Source organism: Trypanosoma cruzi, genomic scaffold (genome assembly GCF_000209065.1).
Source record: "Trypanosoma cruzi strain CL Brener 1047053517041 genomic scaffold, whole genome shotgun sequence".
Taxonomy (NCBI): domain Eukaryota; phylum Euglenozoa; class Kinetoplastea; order Trypanosomatida; family Trypanosomatidae; genus Trypanosoma; species Trypanosoma cruzi.
The window spans coordinates 17,714-34,326 of NW_001849356.1; the positions used below are offsets into that span (position 1 = coordinate 17,714).

Here is a 16,613-nt window from a genome sequence, read left to right on the forward strand (position 1 = left end):
GCATCCCTCGGCAGCTGAGAGCGCCACTCCACACCCAAATACTCATCCACACCGGGCACCACTCCAATTCCAGGTTCCTCGGTCTCAGCAACTCCATCAATACCGCACCACAGCACGCAGAGGGCACACACCAGCAGCACACGGCCAGTCATCATTGCCATCACTCCTGTCACTTGCGTGTAGCCCTCACTACAAACTAACTCCCCGTCAACGCAGAGTGAAAGCAAAGGAAAGAGAGACAAGTCACACAGCCACGCACCGTCCCATCCAGAAATGAGAGCCACGCACCACAACAGCAACAATTGGGTGGGCGCGGTTCAACAACAATCTAAAAAAAAAAGAAGAGCGCTCCTCGACGTGCACCGTTCCTCACATCCCCACAGTCACTGTTGCTGTTATTCCCTCTCCTCAGGCCCTCACAGGCACGCCACGCTCACTTCAACACGCGCCCCTCCACCACACGCAGCCGTCATGCGCTCCCGCTGCGCCGCAACGTCCGCCACCACCTCCTCCCTCAGTCAAAAAGCTCCGCGTCCTCCACGTCCCTCACAATCGCCGGCATGCCCCGGCCGCGCAACACACACAGCGCAACAACGTCGTGCCGCCTCTCCTCCAGAATCATGAGCGCTACGTCCAACGCGTACTGGCGCACGTGCTCCATGCGCTGCAACCACACGGCCGATCAGGTTGGCCGTCATGCGCTGCATCTTCTTGTCCTCCTTCAGCAAACCCTCACATCCTCTCAATCCACAGTTTGGGTGCTGCGAGAGGCTGCCGAGTGGTGCCACGTGTGTGGAAGAACCAAATGTGCGGAAACAACGGCCACCCTCACTCCATCACACATCTCCACAACCTTCACTGTCCCGCACACCCACAAGGGCGGTGTCATGGGGAAAGAAAAAGACGCGCACAGCGCATACACGAGGACACATGCAATAGCAACGCCATCCACGTCGCACCGCAAGAAAAAGCCATGCGCACACACACGGCGGCAACGAGAAGGACGGGACGCATCCAACTCCACGGCTCTGTCCTTCACTTCTCCCTTCCCCGACGGATTGGCGTCCCACACTCACGGTGAGGCACGGCGCACACAGTCCGCTCTACTCCGAGTGCACTCAGCAGGCCGGCGCCCAGTCACCCTCGTGCCATCGCAATGGGGAACGCAAACAATCGTCGTCGCGGACCATCGGTGCCTCTAGCAGGAAAGAAAAAATGAGGCATGTCAACAGCACAGCCAGCAAAGGGACACTCAACGGGAAGCAGAGACGCAAAGTGACAGCAGATACGGTAACTACAGAAACAAGCCGCAGGGATCAAAGAAACAAAAACAAAAAAGACGAGAGTCCGGCATGACTCCCAAAAGCAACAAATTAATGGAAAAATTGATTTTGCAGGACTTTTATTTCATGTGTCGACCACAACAATACGGCTGTGTGTTTGTGTGTATACATATTGCCCGCACCAAGAAAGAGAAGGGAAATTAAAATAAATAAAAAAAGATTGCATTATTATTTCACCAGCCCACACAACATCCCCAACATTTCACGCGGCATCCGGCCTGTTCTTCCAATCCTCGTTCCGTGCAGTCCGTGGGACTCCACAGCCGCGGGGCCGGCACCGCGTGTGGGCAAAAAGAAAAGCAAACAAGAGGGGGAAACACTTCGCTCATTACAGTTTGCAGCAACCGGACATTACGTAAAGAAAAAACAACAGTACTTATTACTACAGCTGAACTGCATTAAAAAAAACATTTAAAAGTAAATAAATAACGGTGGCGTAAAAAAGCGCGGGCAATGCGGCATGTATTTTAGGTGAGGCGTCGCAAATCCACACACTGTGGCTCAGAAGTCTGCCACCACCGAAATACAATCCCAGAGGAAGCAGCAACACACAAGACAGTCACTCACGCACGGTGTTGTTACCGCCTAAATCACGCAGTGTCAATTTCACGTCGTTGAGAGAGGCGAGACGGTCGTCAGGACTCACGCCGCTCCAGACCCTGAAAGGCGACTGTTTTTAGTGGGGACTCGTTTCCAGGGGCATTGCGTTGTGTCCATTCATTTCTCTTCGGTAATATCCCCAGCAACGTGCTCACTGACGCTGTCAACTACTCGAATCCTCTCGGGCGGTGTCGGGGCCGCTTCTCTCGTCGGAACGGGGACGCTGTCCTTGAGTGCACGCATCGCAGTGAAGTTCAGTGGGCGGCTGCACAGAAAGACGTCCGTCACCGTCAAACGAGATTCGTGCCCACCGCACGCGCCAAAGCGAACCCTCAGTACCTCAGGTGGCCTCTCGCCTGCTAACAGCACCTCTTCCTCCCCCAGCGACCGACCATCAATGTGCACAGAGGCCTTGTTGCATTGCAGCATGAGTCCCACTTGGTATTCTTTCCTCGGCTTCCGATTGCTGCTCCGTGTTGTTGTCTTGCCTTCGAACGCCGTCTCCCACTTCTTATTGTGGCTGCACGACAGTCCCATGGTATGATTGGACGCAGTGTGCGCCAGCACCGCAGTCAGTCGAGGAGTGTTCCCACTCGGAGTCTCTTCGATGGTCACCGACGCCACAAGTGTGAAGTCGTGGCTCAAAGATACATGACGCACTTCATCACCCCGAGTGTTCACAGGCCATATTGCCCTGGAGTCAAGTCCCGTCACTTGTAACCCATCGCTGTCCTTCACTGCGTTCCTCCACCGTTGCATGCAGGCAACGGTACTCGTCGTTCCACGTGTCATCACTGGCCGCATCGAAAAACAACTGCCACCAGACCCGCCGTGGGTGTAGACAAGCTGGAGAAGAAAATGTCCTTTTGCACCCAAGTACTGAGGACGGAATTGATTGCACTCAGTTTCTCCGTCAGGCGGGAAAGTGAAATGACACCGCATTCACCGTTGCCCCTCCATCGTAAAAGATGCAAACTGCCATCCGAGTGCAGCAGGGTCCTGGCGAGCATCCAATCCGCAGCATTGTCCACGGCAACCGGTCCAACAGAAAACGTGCGGTTGCTGTCCGTGACCCAAAGGTAGAGCGCAGTGGCCCTTTCCTTCACCGAGGCATGCCCTCTCTGAGTGCACAGCATGACCTTCCTTCCCTCAATGGTCGCGGTCATGAGGACATCCACACGCAGGCTTCCTTCTGAGGGACTCCTGATCGTGCGTTGACCCACACGGCTGAGAGTGTCCCGAGTGCCTCCGTCCACGCTGTCTCATGTCACGCGACTCGTACACCCTCTGGCCACTCTCGCAGTCAACAATCATGAGAAGTGATCCCTCCCATTCGGTGACGCGGGGGTGGTAGCATTCCGCAAGGGAAATGTCCCCAAAGAGCGTCCAGATACTGCCGTTGTACGTCGAGTAAATGATCATGGAGCAAACGTCTTCTGCCTCATCCTTCGCCATCAGAGGAAACACAAACGTGCCATCCTCCATCACAACACCTGCGCCACCAGAAGCAATGAACTCCGTCCATTCACCTTCGTGAGAAGCAGAAGAGATCAGTTTCGAGAGTGGTTTGGGGTCGCCCCATTCGATCCGTCCACTCTGCTTGCCACCCGTGGGATTCGTGACATCACCCACAACCAGTTTCAGCTCCAAGCCGCCCTCTCTCCAACAAACACCTTCGTAGGACACATCAGAGCCTCCCGCAAGAGGAAACACTCCGTGGCCCTTCGTGATTGTTGTGGGGCGGAGCACAACACCCAAACTCCCCTTTCCCTCCGCTGCACCAAGCACAGTGTGTGCCCTCCATGCATCCTTCATTGACCTCACCAACGAGAGCGGACCAATCCCACGCAGAGCCAATGCACCCCGCAACAACATCAGAGGAAAAGGGCTTACTTAATTGACCACCTTGATATTCGGCATCCATGTGACCCTCGACGAAAGCAGCAATTACTCCACCAGCACTGACGAGAGAGGGTGAGGCAAACGAATCCCTCGTCGTAACTGGAACAATCCCATCCTCCGAATGCACCAGCGTCGTCTGCGGCACAAAAGGATCAACTCCCTGCAGTAACTCAACATTTATTGAACCACTCATCGCATCATCAATGGGATCCTCCTTCGGCTCGGTGACAGGCGTGGGCCTTTTTTCGGGTGGTGTCGGAGCCACTTTTGTGTTCCGAACAAAGGCAAACTCAGGCCTCGTCTCGGACGTGTTGCTCTCCGTGATGGTGCGGGACTCGGATCGACGGTGTTGGGTGCGTCAGCCGCGACAGGCTGCCGCCAATCCTCGTTCTGACGTGACGGCTCAGAATTTACTTGCGGCGCAGTTTTCCCACCAGATTTTGTGTCATCCTTCCCTTCACGGGGTGGCGGCAACTGACAGATGCCCGTCCGGTCAGCATCGCTGCTCCGTGTAGGCGAATGGATGGCTCCATCGGGAGAATATTGACGCCACCGCAATTCATAAGGGCCGGCGTATTTATGTGTCGTCACATTCATCGTGAAGGCAACGGTGGCCCCTTCCTCTTTCGTTGCACAGCTGGCAGTACAGTTGCTACATGTGTGCACCGCATTGGCCACATGGCACACAGCACCCAGCTCGCCATTCCTGCTATGCATGCGCACATCAAAGCCACTGAAAGTGTAATTCTCACGCTGAGCCTCGGCACTGGCAGCAGAACACTTCCACGCCCACAAACACCCACGCACGCGATAGCTCAGGCTGCCGTCACTCTGTGCACACGACACATCCACCGGCACAACCACCGCATCCGCATCACCAGACACATGTCCAGCACTCCCAGCAGCCGTCACATCCACAGAATTGCAGCAGCAATAAAAGGGCGCAAGGACCAACACGGAGCCGCACCGTCACCATCGTCATCATCGCAGTCATCATCACCCGTAGTGGAGTCGCTGGTGTCAGTGAGCTGATCCGTGGTACAGAAGAAAAAGGAATGGAACAGGAGGGAGAGGGACGGAGTGCAGCGGATAAAGCGAGTGAGAGCAGAAAACATGAGGAGAGGGCAGCAGGCCCAGCCGCACAGTTCACACACCACGAGACGGCATCCACGCAACGAAGGCACACAACGCCAGCAGCCACCCACCATGCAGGAGGAGAAGACATCCACCACCATCTCCCCCAGCTCATCGCCACAGCCCCAGGGAAACGGCAAAAACACCGCGGCCACCACACCAGCCACACGCGCAAGCGAACCCTCATCCGTCCATGACACGGCACCAAAATTTCCTGCCATCCCGCCCTCAATGGGACACGGAGCCCAACTCAGCGCAGCCACACGCGGTGCACCACACCCGCAGGAAAAGAGACTCGGGGTGCGCACTCCCTCTCCGCCCTTCTCCTCATGGCCACGGAAGAAGACAACAGCCGCCACACGCAACTGCCAGCATGCACCACAAAAGGAGCATTCATATCCACTGCAATGTGCATCTTGTGTGGTTGTGTGTGTGCCTGCAGAAACACAAAGCAAAGAAGTAGAAAAGAGGGAGCAGAGTATGTGGAGGGACGCACAAAAATGTACAGCAGAGACGCATGGCGGAAACAACAGGAAGAGGACCGCTCAAACTCATGACTGCACTGCAGCCCAAGCAGCGGCAATCCACAAAAGAATTATTTAAAACAAAAAAAGAACATCCCCTTCGTCTTATGTAAACCCCATCACACAAAATAATTATAAATAAAAAAGAAATCGTCCATTACTGTTCCACACAAATTTAAAAATCGCCTGGCTGCCGTGTGGCCACACCAAACTGTCCGTATATATTTTGCCCGAAAAGAAAATTAAAAAGATGGTTGCGTGTGCTTCAACCGTCCGACCCTCCATGTGTCCGCACATCGTTTATATTTCATGGGGTCATCTGCGTGTTGCTGCTCCCCTCAGCCCTCTCATCGGCGTGCGAGTGCGGCCCGCAGAGCACAGTCACTCGTGTGTGTGGGGACTGAGAGAAGCACGCAGACATGACGGGAGTCGCGTCACTCCGTCGGGAGTGAGCGCAGCAAAAGAAAAAAATCATCAGGAGGGAGAGAAATGATGACGGGACTGCCAGCGCGTGAAATGAAAAGAAAAGAAAAGAAAAGAAACAAAAAAAGAAAACCACGGCGGCAGGGCGTGGCTGTGTGTGTGTGTGTGGCGCTGCGGGTGTCTGCCCGCCCTGGCCGCAAAGAAAACAAAACAAGAGGGAAGAAATGTGTGCTCCGCCCCACAGGCCCTCGTCGCACGCCCACACGTCACGGCTCCCTCAGCGCGCCGTTCGTCGCGGCCCCTCCTCATGCGTGCAGCAGGCGAGGCGCACAGGGCCGTCGTCATGGGCGTGCCGGTGGGTGTGCGAGTGGAGCGGTTGGGCGGCAACACACGGCACCCCTCGCAGGAAGAGTGCAGAAGAAACAATTAAAAGAGGGAAGAGTAAAAAAGAAAAAACGTCCACAGTGATTGCCCCCAAAAGCAAAAAAAGAAGGGATGGGGGAGAGATAAAAAAAATAAAAACAAATTAAAAACGCAAATAAAGCAAGAAAAGTAAATAAAAGTTATTTAGGAAAAGAAATTCATGGCCAGGTGTGTGTGTGTGTCGGGCAGCGGAGGTCGCAAGTGTTTTCACACGGCAGCCAGTCACTCCTCACAGAGCTGCAAACCCCCACAGTCCCAACAGAAGGAGCAGCGATGGCAGCAGTCCGCTCTCACGCATAATGCCGGCATCATCTCTTGCTTCTCCAGCGGCATGGGAGTTCGAAGCCGCCGCCTTCTCTACACTTCCCTGCGATGTGGTCGCCGGAACTTCTTGTGTAGTGGCAGATTCCTCCGCCGTTGCATTTTGCCCTTTGCCTTCGTGTTGAGGCTGCTGCAAGGTCGTTTGCCCCACCGGAGCTTCAGGAGGTATCGTTGCAGGAGGCGCCGCATTTTGATTCCTTGCCACAAATGGAGAAGCAGGCTCCGCTGATGGTGAATCGGTAACTTCTTCCACCTCGGCATTCCCACCTGAAAAAGTCAGCGGGCGGTTGTACAGCAGGACGTTCGTCACCGTCACAGACACCACTTCACGGCTTCTTGTGTTGTCTGCACTGCCACCATCCCCTCCAATGTAGAAGTGCGAGATCCCTTCCGAATCTGTATTTTTCAATTCACATTGCGCATCCTTCCCCAGACGTTTACCATCGACGTACGCGGAGCCATGGGTGCCGTTCCGTAGCACAATGGCCACTTGGTGTTTTGTCCCTCGCTTCCATGTGCTGCTGATTTCCTTGTTTTTTCCGCCACCGCACAGCAATTGCCACTTATCTCCGCCGTTGTACGACAGTCCAAAAAGTTTTTTTCCCCCGTTACTGCCCGCACGCACACCCAACAATGGAATGGGGGTATTTCCCTTCGGCTCACCGTCGATGGACACCGTCGCCACAAGAGTGAACTTGTGGTTCGCAAAGTGGTACAGCTGATTCTGCCCTTGACTGCCAACAGGCCACTCCGCCCACGCTCCCCGGAACTTCACGCCACTATCCACCTGCTCCGCCCCTTCTTTATTATTCACTGTGGCGTTCACCCCGAGGTACTCGTCCCTCCATGTGTTCTCAGAGAAGTTGCCGGACAAAAAGCCAACCAGCCCATCCACCGGCATGGCAGCACTGCAGGCAGTTTCACTTGAGGTAACCTTCTCAGAGGTGCACATCTGGGAGACACGTTCGTCCACTTTCTTCCACGTCTTCAGCACCTCCTTCACCTTCTCCAGCTGCGCAGTCAGACGCGCAGAGACCATACCGAGTGATTTTTCTTGATCACCGCCCTTCTTCTTCTCGTACAGTGCAATCAACTCCTCCTTCTTACCTTCCACACTTTTGTACAACAGGGAGCTGGCGGCAACGTCATCATCGGATACCGGCCCAATATCGACAATGTGCGTGTTGTCCGTCAGCCAAAGATGGAGACTGCCCTTTTCTTTTTCTTCTTTCTCTTTCTCTTTAGAATACACCGGCAAAGTGATGAGCATCACGTCCCTGTTATCGCCAATCGTAGCTGTGGTGAACCCGCTCCCAACGCCCTTCTCAGGTCCCGTGTGTTTGTTGCCCCACACGCGCGAGAGTGTCCCGAGTGCCTCCGTCCACGACTCCCCCTTGTCACCGGACTCGTACACCCTGCGGCGGCCATCATCACACGCAGTCATCATCATGAGTTTGTCCTTCTCCCACTCCACGACGGAGGGATCACTGCAGCCATCGGCAGACATCCCCTTCGGCAGCTTCCAACCCTCATTACCCGTGGAATATATGACAAGTGAAACGGTGTCTGTTACTCCAGCTGCGCCATTGGACTTAATGCCTTCCACTGGGAACACAAGCGTACCGTCCTCCATCTTAACATCCGATCCACCGCTGCCAATCAGCCGCATCAAAGATTCGTGTTGTTTGACTTTATAACTCCACGGGATAACGTAAGTGTCATTCCAGTAAATTCCGTTATTTTCTCCTTCCTTATTACTGACGTTCCCTTTCACCAGCATGAGTCCCCAGCCACCTGCCTGATCATCAGAGGCACCTTCAAAACTGTAATTTCCAACAAGCATGTAAATATCACTTCCCTGCACAACTGTTGTTGGCTTACTCACATGTATTCTCGTGCCGCTTTTGGTGCCAGCCTGGTCCGCTATACGGCAGGAGCATTCGCCTTGTTCGGACGGACATTCCTCCAGCACTTGTGTCTTCAATTCAGTTGTGTCCAACTCCTTGCTTGCTTGTTCATCAGTCCACTTCAGAAGCTCCGAGGCAATCCCAGTAAAATCTTTATTAGTACCGTCCTTGCAATGCGCCTCGGCAGCGGCAAACACATCACTCCCCACTTTCAAAAGACTGGGAACACGGAGCGAGCTCACTGTTTCTTCATCTTTCTTACCTCTCCAAACATAATGTTTACCCTTTGAACATTCCGGGGATGACGCCTCACCAGCAGCCGCAGCTCCACTAGTGCCGCAGCACTTCATCACAACGAGGAAGAGCAGCACCGCAGAATAGAAAACACGCCGGGACATGTTGGGCCTCTGCGGCTCACTCTCCCTTCCTCCCCTCCTCATGCCGCTGGATCCGGTCACGCGGCGACGGTTGTGTGTGCGGGGTGCCTTCACTGCAGCAACACGTGAGAGCATATAAATATGTGTGTGTGGGCGGTGTGTGTGCTGTTGGTCCTTTCAGCGCCTTCAAAGTTCACAGTGGCGATCCGCTCTTGGTCGTAGCTTCCTTCCTAGCCTGAGTGTGTTTGTGTGCAAGAAATAAAATTAAAATCTAAAAAGCATCAAAACAGGACGTGGCAAAGAAGTGGGTGGCGCCACCATTCACGGCGTAACACATCCGCTTCGTCGTAACCGCCACAGTAATTACCCTCACCGTCAACAACGGCCCAAAAAGTGTGAGGCCACACACAGAAGCAGAGAAGTTGACGGTTGCGCACGGGCCAAGACGCCCTCCGGCAAACGGCACCAACCAACAGACAGAGAGGAGAAATTAAAGGCAAGCAGAATCCCAAGTGCTGCGGGATCCTTGCAAGCACCGCTCCCTCACTGTAGAACCTTTAAAGCGTTCCTCGCTGCAACATCCCCCACCACCCCTCGACGTGTCGGTGGATTTTCCCGTTCACCGGAAGAAAAACGGCGGGATGCTCCGGCAGTGGTCGAAGACACACAGAGCGCGCCGCCGACGCGATCAACGGGCGCAGACACTCGTGAAGTGCGATCCTGCAACCGCGATCCCTCCATCTACTCTCCTGGGCGTGGAGGAGGCATGAAATGTCCTCCTCTCTACAGTATTCCTGAAACGCAAAAAAAATCCACAGGACATCCCGCGCAGCCACGGCCTCCTCAGCAGCCCGACAGTCCACGCCGCCGCACCGCTCCTCAAGAGGTCGCCAGGCCCGGTAAGGCAAGCAAAAGGAGACCAGCATTTTGGTCAGGGCGTCCAGAAAAGTGAGGCGCAGCGGTCGGGTAGGCGCGGCCCATCCACGTCCTCCCCTCAACGGACCCACCACACAGTCGAATCACACACCCGAAAAGAGCCGTGGTGCCTAACGAAATAGCATGGTCAATAGCACCTCGTACTCTCCTCAATGTGGTGTCATGGCACACACGAGGCATCACAGGAAGGGCAAATAGTTGCATTCCATCGGCACAAGCACGGAAGTAAAGCGCGCATTCTTCCCCTGTGAACTTCAATCCAAATCGTCTCGGCCACTGAGTTTGTGTCGCCGACCCTCAGGAAGGGCTGATGCATCAACTGCCGCTGAACGATCCCCGGCGATGAAACAAAAAGTGCCACCGTCTCTCGAATTCCGTCGTCACCCATTCCTCCCATTGAGGGAAGGGAACGCAATGTAACGGTGTGGACGTGTCTAGCCGACAGAAATGGAGGAATTGACTCCAGCCGCGGAACAAGTTGGACGGATCCTCCTCCCGAATCCTTCAAAGGGACCGGTCGTTCAGCTGCCGAGGTTGACGGCGCGGAGGACAACACCTTGAATGTGTGGAGCACCGCAGCAACCTGAATATATTCTGCAATATCCGCGGCCAGTTCATGAAAGTACAAAGAAGGGACAGCAGGTTCAAAGGGGCGTGTGAACCCGTCAGTGATCACCCGCGCCGGAGGATCGCCACCCCACCCTCCAAGGGCACCTCAACGACGTCAAATATTTCCACCGCACGGCACCCACAACACAATCGCGTGGCACAATGCATCGCCTTGCAGCACCCCATGCAATGCGGCAATCGAAAACCGTCTCGAACACGGCGTGCGAAAAAGGTACTGAAAGAAGGCGCAGCAAATACCCTCCACATCTCAGCAGCTCCAATCATCCAGTAAAAGGCAGGAGCACCAGACAGTACCCACGGACTCACCGAATATGGCATCAAAAGGCAGCGAGATGCCAGATGCCGAAAGGTCCGCATTTCTTCCCCGTGACACTTCCACGGATGAGTGCAAATGCCGTGCCCTGCGGCCTCTCGACCGCTTCGAGACAACGTTGCGGCCACATGGCGACGGCTCAATGTGGCTGGCGATCAGATCCAGTCGTCGCGGCAAAACAGTACAGAGAGTAGGGTGGTGAGCCCACACATTCGCCTCGTTGATGCCTGCCTCCACCGCAAGAGTGAAACACGTCTTCCCAACAGCCGCGCTTCGGGTGGCTGAAACACATGCCCTCACACCGGCGATGGCATCTGCAAGCACCTGTAATTCCTCAACACCGCCCGTCAGAAAAAAAACAACGGCGCTCACACCCTGCAGCCACGCATCCCTCGTAACCATTTGCAAACTCGTTCTCCTGCAGAAACGCCTAAAAATAAATAACAAGAAGGCCGTTCATTGCTGGCAAGGGACAAGAGCGCGTTGCTTTCATCCTGCAACGGAGGACTATGCCTCCTGCGTAACGCGGCCACAAGTACGCGGTGCACCAACACCGAAGCGGTGGGCATGTTGCCCCATGACCCTCCCCCTCCACAGGAGCCCAAGAAGTGCAACAGACCATCCTCTCACCAAAGAAAAAGCCCAATGGAGCGGACACTGCAGTGTGCGCGGACCACCCAGCAGAAACACCCTCAGAGAACGAATGCTCTTGAATGCCCTTCAGAAGGGGCCAGCGGGATGGCCGTAAAGCCAACAAACACCGGAGAGCCACCTGCCCTGCACGCATCCAATGACGCAATCGAGCGCGCAATCTTACAGGGCACATCAACCAGCCTGTTCTCGTCTCCGTCTGTGCGGGCACGACAGTCCTGCCATCATCCTTCGCCCTCACAAAGTATTCCACAGGGTCCTTTGAGCCAGACACCACCACACGGCGATATGCCACCGGACGAGTGCTCTCCATACCGCACAAAATAAAATGTTCCCACGTCGAGGACCGCAGTGAAAACGAGCATAACGATGAGCAACACGAGGGTTGTCTGTGCCCTGACTCATCACAACACTCTGTCCTCCGTTGGTTCAGGTCTCTGCCACACGACGAGGCACAGATGTAACATCATTTACACGCAACAGAGTGAAATACGCAAGAACAGATTCATGCAGGACGCAACAGCCACCAGCTCGGTCAGCAGCTGTTGTGGTCATATTCTGTAAACCATGATTCACGTCCACAGAGAACTTGTTGTCCAGTTGCACAAACATTTGATGGGCCAAGCAACGTGGGCCCATGAACGACAACGCCAGTCGATATTAGGCCTTGGAGCCGCCAGTGAGAGCCATTGATTGGAACAAACAACAAAGCCACCAACGGCCAAAAAGAGCTGCGACAAGGCATTAGTACTTCAATCAAAGAACGGATTCGTCTCGTCCAGGAAGAAGAAAGAATAAATAATATTTTTCCTCCTCACAGTGCCTTCCAGCAATAAAACACCATCATGCGATCCGCCCCTATCGGCATTACTCAGGAGCACGAGGCCTCTGCAATGTGTAGAGGGCCATGCAATCAGGCAAATGAGATGCTCCACGGTGGCACTCAGACTCCTCCCAGGCAACGCATCAACCAACCGCGAGCAGCATGCCTCTTCATGGACTCTCCGTTTTGGTTCCAACCGAGACGGAAGGCCTTCGTCGCTCAGCACCAACCCCGCGTTGCGACGTGTCGTCAGATAAAACAAGTGAGGATGGCAGAGTGCATCATCGGGGAAGTCGCCCTCAAATGTGGGAAACGGCATCGCATCCGCCGGAAACAGGTGCGCATGATGTCCCTCCACGTCAGCCGCGCAGCCTGTCGGATGAAGGAAAATTCGGTGAAACGGAAGTCAGCGCACTCACCTCCACCCCAGGCAGTTTTATCAGGAAGATCGAATCATCAATTCGGGGCTCCAAACTTCTTGAGGAATATCGTGACGCTCTGACAATTCCACGTGCATTTCCACACAACGTCCTACTTCCTTTTCCCCCTCTGCATGCGCCCGCATCGTCTCTTAAAACACATCCAGGACAGATTAGATAGCATGTGGCACCTGGTCAGCCAGTGCCGTTCCATTCCTTAAAGCAAGGAAGCTGAAAGCCTCAAAATCACTGGCCATCAATCAGTGATGCCGTTGGCACAGGACCTCCTCGGGCCAACGCCACACACTTGTTCCGGAGCACATGTTATCCCATGCCTCGCTGACGCCACCCTCAGCATCCCCTACAGGTACACCGTGCATTCACTCCCAAAATACAGGTGTGGGCCACACCTCAAGAAAACTGCACAATGCGCCTGCAAACTGCTCGTTGAAAGTTGTCGTGTTGGGTGTCAGGGGCAACGCACTCACACGTCGCAGCTCCTCAGGAGATCAAGAAGGTGGCAATCAGCATTCAATTGGGATGGGCTTCGCAAACCTATTGCGACTTTTGTCCGATGGGGTGCTTCAGTGCATATGAAACCTTGACCGCGGGACGGAATGCCTATGCGCTCTAAAAAGTAAGCAGGAACTCACGGGAGAAGGATACATAATATAGCGGAAGCAAAATGCCACGAATAAAAAAGAACGGTGAAAAATTATATTGAGGGATATACATATGAAAATAGGCGTTGATCAACGTGTAGATATATCGATATGGGTATGAGCATAAAAACGATACTTTATTCATTGATGCATCTGTATAGATATGGATGTATCCCTTCGTTTCCCTAAAATTTGACAGATTGCTTGGTTTCCTGATTTATTGAATTGCCATTTTATTGGCTGCACATGTATGTAGATAGGCATTTAGATGTCAGTACTAATATCTATTCAGCGCTGTTGATATATATATATATTGCTACTATTCCTCGTGTCTTCTCAAATAAATACGAAGGTCCACACGCCAGCCACCATCGCAGAGCACGTCCACCCAACGATCGGAGATGTGAAAGAGAGCCCGGCACCCGAAGTGGGAGCCGCAGCGGAGGCCGTGAAGCACACACCACCGCTACGCACCCGCCCCGGGGACAGCGCGGTGGCTCGATGATCCGTTGCCGCCAAGAATCAATAAAACAACAAATCACAGAACCAACCAAACATGGACGCTATAAATGAGAAAAGGAAGAAGAGGACAGCCTGCCAGGAGAAAATACGGCCTGCCGCATCTGCGAGGGGTCTCGTGCCTTCTCGCCGCGCGGAGATACCGCTGGGGCAGAGACCTTCCACTTCAAAGTGGAACCACACCAATATTTCCGTGAAGCACGGCTTCCCCACTTCTCCAATGTCTGCTCCATGCTTTTTTCTGGGCGCCTGCAGAGCCGGGCAGCGGAGTAAATGCCGACCTGCCTCTTCGCACAGCTCCGGTCGGCCGGTTTTCACAATGCCCGGTCGATGCCCGTGGCGTGCCGTGCGGTAGCGGGTCAGTCAGGCATTGCTGTGGCACTGACACCCGCATGCTGGACGGCGAAACTAAACTGGTGGGGATCCCATCGGGCTGTCGTCACCGGGCAACGTGCGCCTTCTCGGCGGCCTGACCCTCTGCCGTCGGCAAATCGGCGACAGCGTGACGTCCATCAACGCATGCGTGTGCGTGCCATTTTGGGCTCACGGTGCACTGTTTCTCGGTGGCATTCTCCTCCTGTGCAGAGGCGGGGTTTCTGTGTGGGTTTGATGTTCTTCATGCGGAGGTTCGAGCCTTGCAGCGCGTGGCTATTTAATCTCCATTTTTAGTGTCCGACTTTCTTTCTGTTGGGTGTTTGTGCCGTGTGTGGGTGGTCAACCCCCGGCACTGCCCGCCTGCCTGTCGCATCAAGGGCATTTACGAAGTGCTTCCTTCTTCGGTGCCGACCGTGGCTCTGTGCTGGAGTGTTCGTGTGCTCGTATGCGGGATGGTGGTCCCGTTTTCGCTTGAGCCCCGAATTCACAGTACGTGCATTCGAACGGGGTGGATGCCGTCAGACCGTCATATTCCTAGCAGCGCCTTCTAGTTGTCGGGGGAACTCTTGCTTGTGGAAGTACTGAAGATAAAGTACGATTCCGGCTTGCTTTTCGTACGACGCCGTGTGGAAACTGCATGGGAGTGGCTTCGGCCTGGGCCGTGCAGTCTGCGGCGGAGGAGCGATCGGTGTGCCGTCTCTCGCTCTCGTCCTCGCTCAAGTGCTGGGCGGTGCTTCCGGTGGGATTTCTGGCGGTTCCGACTCACCGGGAAAGTTAACTTCCACGGCGCCTGGGAGCGCGTAATGCCATGGGCGTTAACCATGTGCGTCACGACACCAGTGCAGCAACTGCAATGCTTGCCGCACACCGGGCAGTCTGCCGGGCGTCGGATCGTGGCGGGGCGAGGTCCAGCGGGAGAAGGAGGCGTTTCCGTGCAAAGTTCTTTGCGTGTCTGCTGTGCGGCATCCGCGCCGCACCAACGGCATTTTCTCGGGATGGCGGGTTGCAGTGGTCGTAGCAGCCATCCGTATTGTGTGGGAAACTCCGGTGCGGAAGCGGTCCAGTGCAGCCTCTTCCCCACGAGTGAGGGTGGCGTCCGTGCGCGTGGGTTCCCAGTCGCCTGATACAGTGGAGCGGTGAGCTTCTGGCTTGAGCTGTCGGACACCAATAATACCTTCGGCCAGTGCGACGATGCCGGTGCTCCATGTGCCTCTGAGCTGTGCGAGGTCGGACGCCTCCTCGGCTTATGCATCACATGCCTCGTTCTTGGGTATGTCGCAGTGGCCAAAGGCAAGCTGCAACCGTGTGTGCGCTACTCGGTGCTGCGGGCGAGAAAAAAGAGCACGTCCACGATGTGAGTCGCCAGGTGATGCAGAACCGTCGACGTGTGCTCGCGTGCTTCCACGATTCGACGAGAAGGCGCATAGACGCACGCTGCCGTGGAAACAGTCTCGGTGAATATCGTACTCTCCGTGCTAAAATCGCACTCCTCTGTGTCTGCTGTAGTGCATGAATTTCGCACAGCCAGAAGGAAATTGGGAAAAAGAAGGAATTCCTCGTGGAGGCATCCCCGTACCAGCGTGGCCAATCCGCAACAACATCCCTTGCCTGTGGAAGGCGGTGCGCCAAATAAATCAAAGGCAGCGCCGTGAAGGGATGTGCAAATTGCCGGAAGTGGCCGTCACACCTCCTGCACACACAAAATTGCGGGCCGTGACGGGCAACGAATCCCAATGCCGCGTCATCAATGCTCCCACGCTCCACGTGCACACCTGAGAGGGATCCTGCCATGGCGGCGGTGCGCTCGAGGACAAGTGTGGAACGTGACTGGGATGGCCTGGTCCGTCACTTCCACCGCTAAAGAGACAACGATCACCCCGTGCACTCGCCACACCAAAAAAAGCCGGAATCACGGCAATGCATCGCGCCCCAATACATAATCCCGCTCAAAGACGTTACTGGAAACCCGGAGCCCTGCTACTAGTCTGTCGCCGCCTTGCTTCTGAGAGCCGCAATGCCTCCTGCATGTAAATCCGCGGTAAGGCAGAGCTGCAATTCATTACTTCCACTAGGCGGTTCGCTGGATCCTTCCTCCATTGCACAAACTGAACGTTGGGTTCCTCGCACGCAACTCCATGAGATTACAGTCCGATACAACACAACATCAGCAGTAACAAGAGCGACAACTCAATCCCCTTCCACACAGTCAGCGTGGAACGGGAAAAACTCCTGAAAGCACCCGATCAAAATGAAAACAAATTGATAGAAACAACGACCAACAACACTGTAGGTGCCGTTAACGACGACTGGCTGTGGTGCGCAGCACAGCCA

At 54.8% G+C, this 16,613-nt stretch overlaps 2 protein-coding genes and 3 pseudogenes across 2 annotated transcripts, besides 4 other annotated features; all 5 read right to left on the reverse strand.

The window, feature by feature from the left end:
- On the reverse strand, nt 1-161 carry Tc00.1047053511063.11 (mucin-associated surface protein (MASP), putative; the record flags this gene model as incomplete). Its single annotated transcript, XM_812292.1, has 1 exon — nt 1-161. A coding segment is annotated over one exon (161 nt), but the record flags the coding sequence as incomplete, so codon positions are not given.
- Nucleotides 1-16,613: part of a sequence feature (areas not merged during assembly with more than two copies in the genome that could not be assigned to a particular haplotype) that runs on past the window's edge.
- Nucleotides 405-737, reverse strand: Tc00.1047053511063.21 (annotated as a pseudogene).
- Nucleotides 1,481-1,501: a sequence feature (AT_rich).
- Tc00.1047053511063.30 lies at nt 2,061-3,818 on the reverse strand (annotated as a pseudogene).
- Nucleotides 5,629-5,649: a sequence feature (AT_rich).
- Nucleotides 6,017-6,058: a microsatellite.
- Nucleotides 6,579-9,089, reverse strand: Tc00.1047053511063.40 (trans-sialidase, putative; the record flags this gene model as incomplete). Its single annotated transcript, XM_812289.1, has 1 exon — nt 6,579-9,089. The coding sequence occupies one exon, from the start codon at nt 9,087-9,089 to the stop codon at nt 6,579-6,581; it is 2,511 nt and encodes an 836-aa protein (XP_817382.1).
- Tc00.1047053511063.61 lies at nt 10,149-13,394 on the reverse strand (annotated as a pseudogene).